A 14,834-nucleotide genomic window follows, 5' to 3' on the forward strand; every position below is an offset into this window, starting at 1 on the left:
TCATCTTGCATGTCCGATGGTTAGATGATAAGTTTTCTTGGATGAAAGAATTATCACGGTGAATTGGCGAATCATATCGGTTGAGATTCATTCTCATTTTAAAATAAATAAATAAATAAATAAATTTAATTCTGAATAATGATCTTATTAATCATTTTGATTAATCGCCAATTTTCTGATTCCTGCTTTTTTATAACAGTGGATATTATTTATTTATTATCAAATCATAAATATTAGTTTATTTATTAAATCATAATTATGAATATAATATACAAATTTGTATATATAATAGATGCATAAATATGAAGTAATTTAATGTATATTAATGATTAAACATTAATGTCTAATCATTAACATACATTAAATTATGTCTAATAAATACATTGGTGTTAAAAGTCAATAATGACCTCTCTATATATAAAAATATGCATTTTAAATTAAGGGTAGTATGGTCATATTGAATTAAATTGATCAAAGTTCTTCTATTAGATATATAATAGATTTCATAATAATTTCAAGTTGCACAGAAAATAACTTTTCATTATTTACTAAACGAACACTTATGAGCATTTAGTGCAATTTTATTACCCACAGTTAAGAAAAAATATTAAATATTAAAAAAATAAAAAATCTTCTTAGAATTAATCTTACTTCTTAAAATTTTTGAAACTCTTGGATGAACGGTCTACTCTCATACAGACTTTCTAAGAATGTTGGAGACATTAATTCTTGCTGTAAGAGTATTTTTTATCAACTAATTTTCTTCATACATTTGGCTGAAAAAAACAAATTTTACCTCTTTTTGAAAGACGAATCGTTGTCGTCAATATAAGGACAAAATTAACCATGCAAGCCCGCTGCCCGAACCAACCTTCAACTCTAGAGTTATAACAATTATAGGAACGTAAAACAAATAAGCATATGAATGATCAAGTCTGGACTTTTATAATGGGAAAATAGGTTAGCGATTTTAAACAAATATTCGTTCTTGAATCTTGATTGTCATTTCCCCTTTTTGTTTCTAGATTCCTGAGAGCGAGGCCACCGCCAGCTAACGTGCTGGCTTACGATCACAACTGTAAATAGCGATGGATAATGTGGTATGTGGGTCAGGGACGAGCTACATAGGGGCCAGAAGGGGCCAGAAGGGGCCATACCCCCTAGGATTTCCCAAATATTATAATTTATATTATATAATTTTGAAAAAAAATTATATTTTATCTGTATATTTATAAAAATATAAAACTTTGGCCCCCCTAAAAAAATATTTGTTCGCTCTTAAGAGATAATTAACATTGTAAGATGAAGTGTTAATTTTTAGATTTATCTAATTTATATATTAGACCAAATTTATAAATAAAAATAAACAAAAATATGGATATATATACAATTATACTATTTAAGAAAAAGATCATGAAATGTGATATGTGATAAAGGTATACGTCAGTATAATTCTTTTACAAAAACAAGAATTTTTTGTGGAGGTCTTTCTTATCCGAGAAACTTATACGTCACTTCTTCATTTTCGTAGAATAGAGTTAGTCCTCGTGCATTATCAGTTTTTTAATTAATATTAATATTTGTCTGCTAATTGTCAATTCAAATTTTATCATCCAGGTAATATTTTTACTTGTTTAAATTATAGTTTGTCATCTTCTAAATAAGTATAATATTTTTTTTTGTAAGGTTAATAAGCATACTATTTAGTTTTTGAGATATTGTAAAAATTTTACTTGCTCTTGTTTAAAATACAACTAGCTTATAACCCGTGCAATGCACGGGCGGTTATAAAATTGCTATTTTATCGTATATATTTTAACTTAAACTCATATTTTTGTGAGAATAAAATTATGATAGAATGATATGATTAAATAGATTTTTTATTTAACAGATGGTAAATTCTTAATAGTTAATTTCGTCAAATGCCTAATTAAAAATTATGTCGAACATATATATTTTACTGAAAATGTTAAAATATGTTTTTTTTTCATGTTATAATTTAAGGAGATCTATAAAACCAGATATAAATCAACCAATCAATCTTTTCATATTTCGTTATCGATAATTAACAATATAGTATGGAACATATTAAGTTAAAAGAGACGCGTAAAATCAAATACTGATCCATCATACTAACCTAAATGTTTTGTTTTAATAGATAATAACATATATATTATAACATGTTATAAATTAAGGAGGTTCGTGGGTCAAATACCAACCGGCTCACCGAACTCGACTGACCGACCGACTAACTGAACTTTTCATGTATCAGATTAGATTTAACAGTATGATAATATATATTATACATTTATAATATTACTTTTAAAGTGAGTCCATTGGAGTATTTAAAAATAATGTTAATGCATGTATTTTGGTTGAAAAATATCACAGATTATTTATTAATAATTATATATAATAATATTATATTTTTATATATATGTATCCCGTGTTAATTTTAGAGGATCCGTTTGTTTGGTTAGAATATATAAAAAAAGATGATGTGTTTTAGTTAAAAAGATAATTACTTTGTTTGTCGATATTATTTTAAATAATGGAGTTTTTTTAGTTAGAAAATATAAAAAAAAGAACATATTTTAGTTAAAAAGAATAATTGGTATGTAAATAGGCCCGTATTTTGACGCAAAAACCGGCTGACCAAACTTTCAATGTTTCGGCTTTAATAATATAGTATAGATGCGTATATATTTTTTAAGGTTTGACTTTAGTTTTTGATATAGTCAAATAGGTCTTATATTTGTTTATGTTTTGATCAAATATTTGTTTTATGTTTCGATTTGTTTATATTTTGTTTGAAACCCACTAATTTTGTTTGAAACCCGCTAATTATAAAAGTTCGTATAAAAAGCCCGCGTACCGACCGACCAAATTTTTTAATGTTTCGGTTTTAATAATATAATAATATATTTTTTAAGGTTTGACGTTAGTTTTGGTATAGTCAAATAGGTCTTATATTTGTTTTATGTTTTGATTTATTTATATGTTGTTTGAAGTCCGCTAATTATAAAAGTCCATATAAAGGCCCACGTACCGACCGACCGACAAAACTTTTAATGTTTGGGCTTTAATAATATTGTTTTATTTATGTTTTGATTCGTTTATATTTTGTTTGAAACCCACCTATTTTGTTTGAAGCCCGCTAATTATAAAAATCCATATAAAAGCCCGCGTACCGACCGACCAAACTTTTAATGTTTCGGCTTTAATAGTATAGTATAGATAGATATCATTTTTTGAAGTACAATTTCATTTAATGTGTGTTACTTGCTAATCAAAGATTATCGTATAATTTAGAGTTACTATGATGAGTTTCCTGATATTTTATACTCTTATATATCTAAAGAGAAGGAAAATGCTAGAGACCCCAAAAAATTGTCCCAAATAATTTTCCCAAATGATGTGTCCAAATCTGATTGGCTGAATTCACTCCCATAATAATGAGACCCCCCTGCAGATTCATCAATCATCCAATCATAACTAGCCACTTGTTTGCCACATCATTTGGTAAAGATTTTTGGGAATTTTTTTTGGGGTCTCTAGCATTGCCCCTGAAGAGAAATAGCTAGATATTTTAATTGACACAACTATATATTTGATTTCATGGTTTAAAAGAGCGCAAGGTTCTAATATAATTTTTTTACTAGTATTTTTATATTTATTTTATATCGAATATTTTGCTGTGCTGACGAAAAACTTTACTGTGTCCGAAGAAATTTTTTTGGCCCCCCTTATAGATGTTTGCTAGCTTCGTCCCTGATGTGGGTGTTTGGCACGGACTTATAAGCCCGACTTGTGAATTATAAGTTTTCGCACTTATTTGTACCGTTTGTGTAAGAAGTCAAGAAGTACTTAAAAAAACTACGAATACTAGCTTTTGTCTCACGGCTTCTACTTATTTCCCAAACACTTTTATCACTTATAAATCTTAACTTGCTTTTAACTTCTACTTCATTTTTTTATTTTAAACAATACGCACTTATTTTAAACTCACTCAAACGGCCTCAATATCTATCTTAAACGTTCCTGCCATCTTGCTTTGAATATATCAATGAGACAATGGAAGTATGGAACCCTGTTTGAACACAATTCTAATATGCACCATTTTTGAATATTTGTCTGGAAATAGATAATATAACCTATCATTTGATGTTTTGTACGCATTAATTTTTGATAGTCAATGTAATCTATCATTTGATGTTTTATACGGATTGTCTTTGTAATTTCATTATTCCTTCGTTTTTGATATCAGAATTCTAGAAAATATGTGACAAACACATGCACTTTTTGCTTGTTTTGATACCAAATTACCAACACACATGCCACATATATTGATGCGTAAGGGCATGCACTTATAATAACCACTTAGTAATTGATTTTTCCAGAAAAACTCTTCCTGGAGAAGAAAACAAGTACACTAAATACAGAAATATTTTGAGAAACTTGTGTTAAGAGCATGATTTTTTCCTCTGTTTCAAAGCCTCAATTCACAGACGAAAGGTTACTTGCCTTCGGGAATAATTGGTTAGTCACTTGCCTGGGATTCCTTGCAGGCCCTCCTGGAATCTTGAACAGCATTACAGCAGCAGATTAGCCTGATGGTTTTCTAGATAGATGTTGGATACTAAAAATCGATTATTAGTAGATTAAAAAAAAATGTTGAGTGGGAGCAAGATCTGAAATGAGTCCTTTTTCGCTAAATAACCTTGTAACTTTCTTTTATATGTGTCAAAAAATTGGATCTCATTTGATAACAAGTGAATGACCGGATTAATACGTTTGAAATTCTTCCTCTTGAGTCTTGATTAAGATCATTTATTCATTTGTTTAGTACTACTATTATTTATTTGGACAGGACGACTTATGAAAACAGAGTCCAAAAAAAATCCAAGCCCAATAACAATAAGAATGACAAAAGTCCAGGATCCCGAGAGGCCGAGACGAGGTCGAATGTCGTGGGTGGTCCTAAAAGACACATAATTAAATGTCAAAGAATATTTGCAGAATGATTGTTTGTAAGTATGAGGAATAATACATCTCATGGTTGGCATGCACCTGTATCGGATCCCCACATGTAATGACACTCCATATAAATCTACGCCTGCCCAGGCACGCACCCTGCTCAGGTACCACTGGACACCTGCGGCGATCCTTCGATAAACAGGTTTTTTTGGCTAATTTTTGTCACACATTTTAAGATTTTTAAGCTTTTATTCAAAAAAATAAAAATTAAGAAAATGTTATTGAATTATATTTCATGAGAGTCTCAAAATACGTGCATACAGGGAAGGTGTCAGCGTAGAAATTTTTCAAAAAAAACTGTTGTTTTTAAAACATTTTAGTTATTTTTTCTATACCACGCACTCAGCTGGCAATATTTCCAAATTTTCCATTCTATTTCCCGTGCAGTGACAAAACTAGACAAGACTAATGCAGCTGAACTTCGAAATCAGTAATTTAACTAAACTTTGATGTCGACAGATAAAAATAGGAAATCTATCCTGAGCCCTTCCAAAAATGAACGACATGGATTTTATTTTTTTTCATCGGATCCCTAGAAATCGTCATCTCGTCACTATCGCCATTGGCTCTGTTTTTTCTTTGCCCCCTCTCCCATTATGTTAAAAAGATTTTTTTTAATGGCTGGTTTGTTAATAAGCAAGTACTCTAAATTTGACTAGTTTCATTAGCAGCCACATTTCATTTAAAACATTGGCAGGAAACATTAAAGCAGACATGGACTTCAGTCGTGGAAATGATGAAAATCGTTTGCGTATTTATCCAAAGCACTCATATGTTGAAAAAAAGTATTCGCGATCTTTTTTACTAGAATTTAGATTGTAGAAATATATTTTTCGCAAAAATATTTAACTATATCTTAGGAGTAAACTCTTAAGACACAAAAAAGAACTGCTCTTTGTTCCAACCAATTTTTCGCACTTTTTTTTTCTTATTCAATTTCATACATTTCAAAACTTATCAAAAATTCTCACCATTTTTTATCATTTTTTTTCCATTTTCACACTATTTTTACTCCACTGTCTTGTCTTTTTTTTTATATATATTTTTTAACCTTCTTTTTATATTTTTTAACCTCCATATACTCCGTCCCCCCGAATTGTAAGCAGACACTTTAATACTTTTCTAAAGTATAATTTTATAACTTTTTTTAAAAATATTCTTTTTCTGAATAAAAATTTGATAGTCAAAAAAAAATCTTAAAAAGAAATTATAAAATCATATTTTATAAAAAATATTAAAATGCATGCCAACGTATAAAATTAAATAAGACTGTGTATGTAAACAAATGACTCAGACCGAATGAATAATTTTTTTTGACATTTCCCTTCTTGTTTAGTACATCTCTATATCTGTACGAACCTTCACTAAGCTGCAACAGAAAAATTCTCTATACCCAGAACAAATCCTTACTTTGGAATGGCAAGTGTTATGAATCTAAGCATAACCCATTTTTGTAGCTCCCATCTTAAGCAGAAATCACCTAACAAACTTGTTTTCCATGGCCTCAACTCAAACCCTAATTTCTTGAAATCAAAGCCACCACAAAATGTCATCCCATATTCATCTCTGTCCATATCTTCCGTACAAACAACTAAAATAGTCATGGATTCATCGCCCACACCCTCCACATTTGATTTCAAGTCATACATGCTCGAAAAGGCCATTTCTGTCAACAAAGCCCTAGACGCTTCAGTCTCACTCCAAGAGCCTGTCAAAATACACGAGTCAATGCGTTACTCCCTCCTTGCAGGGGGCAAGCGTGTCCGTCCTCTTCTTAGTATTGCAGCCTGCGAGCTTTTTGGAGGGCACGAGGCCGTGGCCATGCCCTCCGCTTGTGCTGTGGAGATGATCCACACGATGTCCCTCATGCACGACGATCTCCCTTTTATGGACAATGATGATCTGCGTCGAGGCAAGCCTACTAACCACAAAGTCTATGGTGAAAGCGTTGCTGTTCTTGCTGGAGACGCGATGTTAGCCCTGGCTTTCCACCTTGTAGCTACTGAGACCAGAGGAGTCTCGTCGGATCAGGTGGTTAGAGTGATCGTTGAGCTGGCTAAGGCAATAGGCGCAGAAGGGTTGGTTGCAGGACAGATTGTGGATGTATGTTCTGAAGGTGATCCTAATCTCGGATTAGAAGATTTGGAGTTTATTCATCGGAGCAAAACTGCAGCATTACTGGAAGGTTCGGTTGTGATGGGGGCAATTTTGGGAGGTGCAAATGATGAGGAAGTTGAGAAAGTGAGAAAGTATGCTAGGTGCATTGGATTGTTGTTTCAAGTAGTTGATGATATTCTTGATGTCACAAAGTCTTCCAAAGAATTAGGAAAAACGGCTGGGAAAGATTTGGTGGCCGATAAGACGACGTATCCTAAACTTATTGGGATTGAGAAATCAAGAGAGTTTTCTGATGAGTTGAAAAGGGAAGCTATAGATCAGCTTGCTGGATTTAATTCAGATAAGACTGCGCCTTTGATTGCTATGGCTAATTACATTGCAAATCGAGATAACTGAAATGTGTTTAAAAATCAGAACTGCTTAATTCTGTTGCTCTAGCATGTTTAAGAAGAAAATGCTGATATATTTCCAGAACTAGTTGGTTAATTTTTCATGAATAATCAGCACTTATGTTTTTTCTTCCAGGTGAGTAGTTGGTTAATTTTCATGAATAATTTAGTATTCTGATATCTATAGCAGTTAACTACGCGAAATTGTTCATGACCAAGCTTCAAACTACCTTAATCAGACTTAAAGTATAAACAACCAATTAAGCTTGGACTTTATAGTTTACAAGAGAGCAACAAAAAAGACACCATTCCTAATGTAGTGCATAAATTGTTGAGCTGGAGTCAAGCAGAAAGAAACAGAAAGTCGATGCATATCTATTGAAAAAGTAATTTGTCAAAGCACAATCATAGCAGGAAATTTAGTGAAACCCTGATTGCAGATCACAATTTAGAAAGTATTGCTAGCTGGAATCCAATAAAGGTGTGAAACAGATGAGTTAACTAGTTAACAGATGAGTTTAGATGGAAAAAACCAATGAATTACAAGTGACGAACAAATATTAAAGCAATAAAAGGGGAAGATGTAATATTGCTTCAGTTCATTGTTCATCTTCAACTGATGCTCAAAGGAAGATGTTAGTTGATTGTCAAAGAAGATACTTGCTGCTCTTTTCATCAAAAAATAAGTATTTGATCTTTGAAAACAAACTGGCCGCAACATCACCTAGAGATGCACTATGGAGTCCAACATATTAGTGTAACTGTGTAACCCTACCGGACGTAAATTAGATGAGCTAGTTGACATTGAGCACGTAACTTAAGGTGTATTGACCGTTTAGTTCCGAAACATGTTTTTTTAGTTTTTCTTTTGTAAATGAAAATTTCATATTTTAATTTTTATTTGAAAAATAAAATTTTAAAAATAAAAAGTGTAGCTATGCGATTAATGAATCTTAAATTATGTGTCCGAAGTCAACGAGCTCGTATAATTTAGGACGGAGGGATTAAGCCACAACACTCGTGAGAGAGATTTTCTGAGTAAGCAGATCCTGATCCAAAGATAATCTCAGCCAGATCTCAAGTCAAAAACTCTACTCTATCCTACACCATCATGAAACATTACTGATTCTAATCACCCTCATCGAAATTTTTTATCACCACATTTATTCCATTAACAACAACCAATCATTATAATTAATTTCATTAACAATACCCGGAGGATATTTGAATTTTTGGCACACACTTTAAAGTGTTTTGATCCGATAGTTAAAAATATTATTTTTGAAATATTCTTTTTCAAAAAAGTATGCAATCAAAATTTTAATTTACAAAAAAAAAATTAATAATAATAATTAAAATTAATATAGTCTTATTTGAGATGAATTTTTTTAGTTGACCAAAATTAATTACTCTCAACATTCCCCTCCGCCTAATAATCGAATCTGAGGAGAAAAACATGGCAGATAGCATCTCTCTAAAGTGCCAAAACCTGACAAAAGTAATGTCCCCAACGTACGGGAAATGAATCCAGTGAGCTTCCACTCAGACTCACCTGCAGTGTTGATCAATAAATCGTGTTCCGTCTGTTTTGTCTGAACTTTTCAAAATCAAAAGTAATGTCCAAGAAATATGGAAATATTACATTCCAGGAAAATGAATTTTAAAGGAAGAAGTGCGGGACGGCGGAGCTTACGGGTGCCTCCCACTTTCTTCCTTTGCTTTTTCTTCTTCATTTGCGGTCTTTTCGCTTCGAAGCTTCTCTCTCGTCAGGTAGCTTCTCCGAATCTTTTGTCTTTGAGATATTCAAATGAAAATCTGAGACGAGTTGATCAGAAAAACATGCAAAATAATAGTCGCTTTGACTTTTTGCACGTAATTTGATTTTTAATATTTCGCAGGAGGTATCAACTGGATTACACCCAAAATTAAAAGTGCAGGAGGAGAACAGAGAGTTTCATCCATTGTCGCATGGTGAGACGGGAGAAGATTCGTTAACTCATATTCCCTTTCAGGTCTTCGATTTTAATACCGTTCTCCAATTTCCTTTGTAACTGGTATATGTCGAATTGGAGTAAAGACTCCTGTGTAACTTAGTGTCGGCCCATATTAATTGAGCAATATAATCTCTTTGTGTGCGCTATAGAGATGTTGATAATAAGGATATATAGTATTTCATTCAATAAATTTTTACATAATTAGCCACACAAAAAAAGTATGTACATTTCTGTGACGGCAATAAGATGGAGGCGAGGTAACGTTATGCTAGTATATATGATATATGGTCATTACTTATTTTTTAAGTAGAATGCTTTCTGGGAAGGGGATTGAAAATGCCAACTTTATCATCGATTCACATATTATCTGTCAGTCTTAATGTGAATAGGCCAGACAGGATATGGATAACCTATGTCTTGTATGTTCTTATGTTGCTTCCAAGACTTCTTGTGTGGCAAATTTATTGTTTTTCATGTGATTTCTACTGACATAATTCAATATTTTAGGTAGGTAATGTTATCATAGTTTGGATTCTTTATGTTTTAGGTTAATGCTCGTTCTCTTTTGAACATATTTGCTTGCGGCCTTGTACTTGTGTAGGTTCTAAGTTGGAAACCTCGTGCGTTATACTTCCCTGGTTTTGCAACGCCTGAACAGTGTGAAAGCATAATTAAGATAGCAAAGGCAAGTCTTGAACCTTCAACCTTGGCTTTACGCAAGGGAGAAAAAGCAGAAAATCTTAAAGGAATTCGCACAAGGTACATATAATATTATGTTGTGCTCCAACTAATGTGGAGACATATGCACATACTTGGCAGTTGGCATGCAGTATCTTCTCAAGTCTATTCTATTTCTTGATCTACAATTTGAGTACCTTGTGCATCAGATTGGAGGAAACCTTAGTCATGTAAAATTCTATCAAAAAATCAATTATATATGAATTTAGTTATTTTAGCATGTGACTAAGAATAACACTACCATATGGAAAATTTACAACCTTAATGTGATCGCATCTCTGTTTATATTAGCTCCGGGACATTTATAAAGGCATCTGAAGACAAAAGTGGAACCTTGGACATCATTGAAGATAAAATATCAAGCGCCACAATGATCCCTCGCACTCATGGTGAGGTATGCAAGTCCAACTTTAGCTACTTTTCCAATCTGTGCTATCCTGTTTAGTGAAAACAATTTGGTCAGTTAGTTAATGTACCTTTAGTTATGTAGATTAGTTTCCTGCTAATGTAATTTTTTTGTAAATTAATGGTGTCTCGCCAAACCACAGAAACCAGGTAGTCTTCTTCACCATGTAAATCAATGGTACCTTATAAAACTAGAGTTACCAGCTGCTGTTCTCAATGTGGCAAAGTACTTGTTACTATTGGTGTATCCAGACAGTTCAGTAGTTCAATTTATCATGCTAGGTGTTTCAGTAGACATCATTAGAACATATATAGTGCTCTGTAATAAACACAGCACAGTACCAATATTCGAATTCACAAAACTTACAGAGCATAGTATCAAAAACTATAAAATTAAATTGTCATGTTTCGGCATTGTTATATTCATTTATTTACATGTATATGTTTTAGTATTAAGTTTTATCTTGAACTACATGCAATAAATATAACTGCATATTTGAGCAACATGCTTTAGAGCACAGAGTGCTGCTGTCGTGCTGTACTGAGTACCATACTTGTAGCACATGCCGATAGAGGAGAATGACTAAATATATTAAAATCTGTACCAAACTGATAGATTCAAGCAAGCGACGGCGCAGCAAAATACATATAAAATAGCTCCAGGGAAAGGATTGACACGCTTATTGGGAAGGTGACCACCGAAAATCAAAACCTACCACATCTGATTTCCCAACCTTGTTGTGATAAATATTTAGATATTATCCCTAGTTAATATCAATCTCTTGGTTCTTAGCACTTCGCTTCCCCCTAGACCCTCAGCTTGCAGAAATTCTACAGACTATGCAAGTAATAAAATCTACATCTAATGGGAGAGCCAATCACAAAATTACATATTATAGTGTAGAAGTCTTTAGTTTAAATTAATTTATTTCTTGCTCGTAAAGTGTCTTTTTAGAAAATCAAAGCAGAGTTAAGTATCCTGTTAAGTAGGTTTTTTACAGCCAGCTTATCTTCTACTTTATTACTTAATTACATATGATAGCTAATATTGATTTACTGGCTATATGATAGCTAATATTGATTTACTGTTAAGTAGGTTTTTTACAGCCAGCTTATCTTCTACTTTATGGTTCATTACTAAATCATCATTAAATTATATCATTATGCTTATTGGTTCAAGGGAAGGCTGACCCCTTTGTGTTTTATTGGAACATGAGAACATCTAAGCTCAGCAGTTACGTTTCAGGCGTTTAACATCTTACGGTATGAGATTGGACAGAAATACAGGCCACATTACGATGCATTCAACCCTAACATATATGGACAAGTGAAGAGCCAGAGGGTATAAATGAACCAATACTTCAGTCAGTGTTCATCCTCTTCAGATACTAACAGTATAGTGTATGACATGTGCATTTCTTTCATGCACATGAAAGCAGCATTCTGAAACCTGTAGTGGGTATTGTTTTTATGAGTATTCTGTTTATTTCCTTCCCATTTCGTTTATGAGTATCGAGTGGTTTTTCTGGCTGAGTAACCATTTTACTACTCTAGTCGGCCATTGATTTTGGTTTAGCTTGTATAATCAATTTTTGCACCTTGAAGGAGTCACTAATTATATTTAAACCAGTTTAGTGGAATGCTTTCAGTAAGTCCTTTTTAAACCGGGTACATAAATCCGTGTTACATCTTCAAACTATGCTTGATTGTAGTCTTACTAGAACTAATAATGATCTTGTCCCCAGTAAATATCAAGGTAAACAATGAATTTTACGCTTATCCGTAGTTCTTGATCTGCATCTGATAAAAAATTTCATGCTGTCTGAAAACATACCAAGCAAACAGGTTTATGTACTCATTGCTTATCAGTATCAATTAGCAAGTTTTATTCCACAATTTTAAACTCACTTGTGGTGCGTAATTCCACAGGTTGCTTCTTTTTTGTTGTATTTATCCGATGTTGAAGAAGGTGGAGAGACTATGTTCCCGTATGAGGTTATCTCACAACTAAAGTTTTCTATATTTTGTTTTTATGTTTTCCCTTTTTTTCCTCTCTTTCTGATGAAACTATCGCTTTACTTTGCAGAATGGATTAAATTATGACAATTACGATCCTGATGCGTGTGCTGGCTTAAAAGTAAAACCAAGAAAAGGCGACGGGCTTCTATTTTATTCTTTGTACCCAAATGGGACAATTGATAAGGTAAGTTTTTTTTCCAAAATTACCTATTCAGAGCGGCAATGGAAATATGCAATATTAGCTTCCTGGGATCTCATGCCATAGGCTGAAGATGCTGCACTGCTACATATCTACTCACAAGTATAGTGAAGTACTAATGCTCATTGTGAAATATGTGTGTGCACACAATGCAATGATCAGTTTCTTGATTAATGCTAGCTCATTGTGACATTTTCTTGGTTTTAATTATCGGAGTAATTACACTGCAGGCATCACTTCACGGGAGCTGCCCTGTAATTAGAGGGCAAAAATGGGTGGCAACAAAGTGGCTCAGGAATCAACTGTGGGTACCTAAAGGAGGGTGAGGTCCTGCCCTAAAGTTCTGAATTTTACCTAGCATTGATCCTCTTGTCATATACTTTCTGCATCCCACTTCGCGACAAGAAAATAGAATAAAACTGACCACCGGACTTGGTTGGTAAAGGAGGTCCAGGTTACTAACCGATCAAATTTTCATATTCAAAGCGGGGCTTGGTTAGTAAATGTAACAAACTGAGGTCCAGGTTTAGTTGCTACCAACTCGGTTCATTTATACTCTCGAATTGCCATAAGCCATTGCTGCTAACTCGAGAACTTGCTGGCACTTTAATCAGAAAGTGTAATCTGTATTCTTGAGAGAACTACAAATCTTGTCCTAAACATAAGCCTATAAACTAAAGAAAAGAGGCTTGAAATGAAATACTGTAGGCAACAAATCATCAATGATGAGTTCCTTAACCAGGATTCATGTGAAACAATGAAAATAAGCAACAAGTTGAATTTGGAGTAATATACACGAACCAGACATGACTCATGATTCATGCTTAATTCACTAAAAAAAATTGTCAACTTCCGACCCCATATAGCAAGTCAGACATTGCACTAGTTTACTTGAGAATTGCCAGCTATCTTAAAAATAAGTCTCATGGGATTTACACTCAAATTATCTCTGTTATCCCGTGTTACGTTAATTTACTTTTTGAACACAAATATCAAACTATTTAGGTTGTGTTAGCTTGTATAAAATGAAATGACAAGAGAATAGAATGAATTTGTACTCTATTTGTTTTGAAAGTAAGTAGAGAAAATGTGTATAACTTTCATTCCTTTCATCATTTCATTTTATCATATTTTGAACTATAAATCTAATTCACATGTTTTTGACGAGGAATGCTCCATTCCATTTTTTCACTGTTTTCACAACAATCTTTGTCATAGAAAATCTATACTTATTCTTTCACTCACCATTGTCTGATACGGAAATAGACAATTTTCAAGTTTAAAGTCGGAAATGATTCAAAGTCGGGAGCTACAAGCCCCACCAAACAGCCTCTCTATCGCCAACGGGTTTCCTGCAGGGAAATGCATATATTAGGAAGCGTAACAGCTATTCATGTCAGTGACAACTTACCAGAAACTCATTTTTGACTATTGAGTACCTGTTTAAATTTTAGATTTAGCTTAGAAAAGAAGATCATGGTATGAATAACCATCTAGTATCCTGTCATTTCTGATGCCAACTGCCAAGTTCTCTTCACAAAATGTGGCTCAGAAACGATTACAATGTCCTTGCCATTATCATCAATCAATCCATTTTGCAATCTCATCAATTGCTTTTCAGTCTTACCTCCTTTTTATTCTTCATAATAATTCCGACATCTATCTCGAACCTTCACTAATGCCCATGGGCACATGCTAAGCGCGGAATTTGATATGTTTGGGAGATTTTGATTGGTGTGGTTGTTATATTTGCAGAGAGTCCACTATTATTAAAATATGAGAGCCAATCAAAATTTCTCAAACTTCTAAAAATCTACGCTTAGCATGTGCGCATGATCACATACTAGAAAAACCGTATCTATAAGGGTTCCTCGATTCCGTATCAATTTAAAGTTTAAAACTTTCTCAATGGATTACAACCAGATCAAGTCGGCT

The 14,834-nt window shown here is 33.0% G+C and overlaps 2 protein-coding genes across 4 annotated transcripts; both read left to right on the plus strand.

The window, feature by feature from the left end:
* Window positions 1-6,348: 6,348 nt before the first annotated feature.
* LOC108210173 (geranylgeranyl pyrophosphate synthase, chloroplastic) lies at window positions 6,349-7,679 on the plus strand. Its single transcript, XM_017381454.2, has one exon. It carries the CDS (start codon window positions 6,454-6,456, stop codon window positions 7,549-7,551), a length of 1,098 nt encoding a protein of 365 aa, XP_017236943.1. The 5' UTR covers window positions 6,349-6,453; the 3' UTR covers window positions 7,552-7,679.
* A 1,292-nt stretch (window positions 7,680-8,971) lies between these two features.
* Window positions 8,972-13,646, plus strand: LOC108211374 (probable prolyl 4-hydroxylase 9). 3 transcript variants are annotated; one of them, XR_010286604.1, is made up of 8 exons: window positions 8,972-9,314; window positions 9,443-9,556; window positions 10,140-10,297; window positions 10,568-10,670; window positions 11,928-12,023; window positions 12,611-12,676; window positions 12,768-13,035; window positions 13,130-13,646. XR_010286604.1 is itself a non-coding variant. In XM_017382960.2 (8 exons), exons 1-8 carry the CDS (start codon window positions 9,174-9,176, stop codon window positions 13,223-13,225), a joined length of 891 nt encoding a protein of 296 aa, XP_017238449.1. In that variant the 5' UTR covers window positions 8,973-9,173; the 3' UTR covers window positions 13,226-13,627. The 3 variants fall into 3 exon arrangements, 2 of the variants coding, with proteins under 2 accessions (XP_017238449.1, XP_017238457.1); XM_017382960.2 differs by having other exon boundaries at window positions 8,973-9,314; window positions 12,768-12,884; window positions 13,130-13,627; XM_017382968.2 differs by lacking the exon at window positions 11,928-12,023 and having other exon boundaries at window positions 8,973-9,314; window positions 12,768-12,884; window positions 13,130-13,629.
* The last annotated feature ends 1,188 nt before the right edge of the window (window positions 13,647-14,834 follow it).

Source organism: Daucus carota, chromosome 8 (assembly GCF_001625215.2).
Source record: "Daucus carota subsp. sativus chromosome 8, DH1 v3.0, whole genome shotgun sequence".
In the NCBI taxonomy this organism is placed as follows: Eukaryota; Viridiplantae; Streptophyta; class Magnoliopsida; order Apiales; family Apiaceae; genus Daucus; species Daucus carota.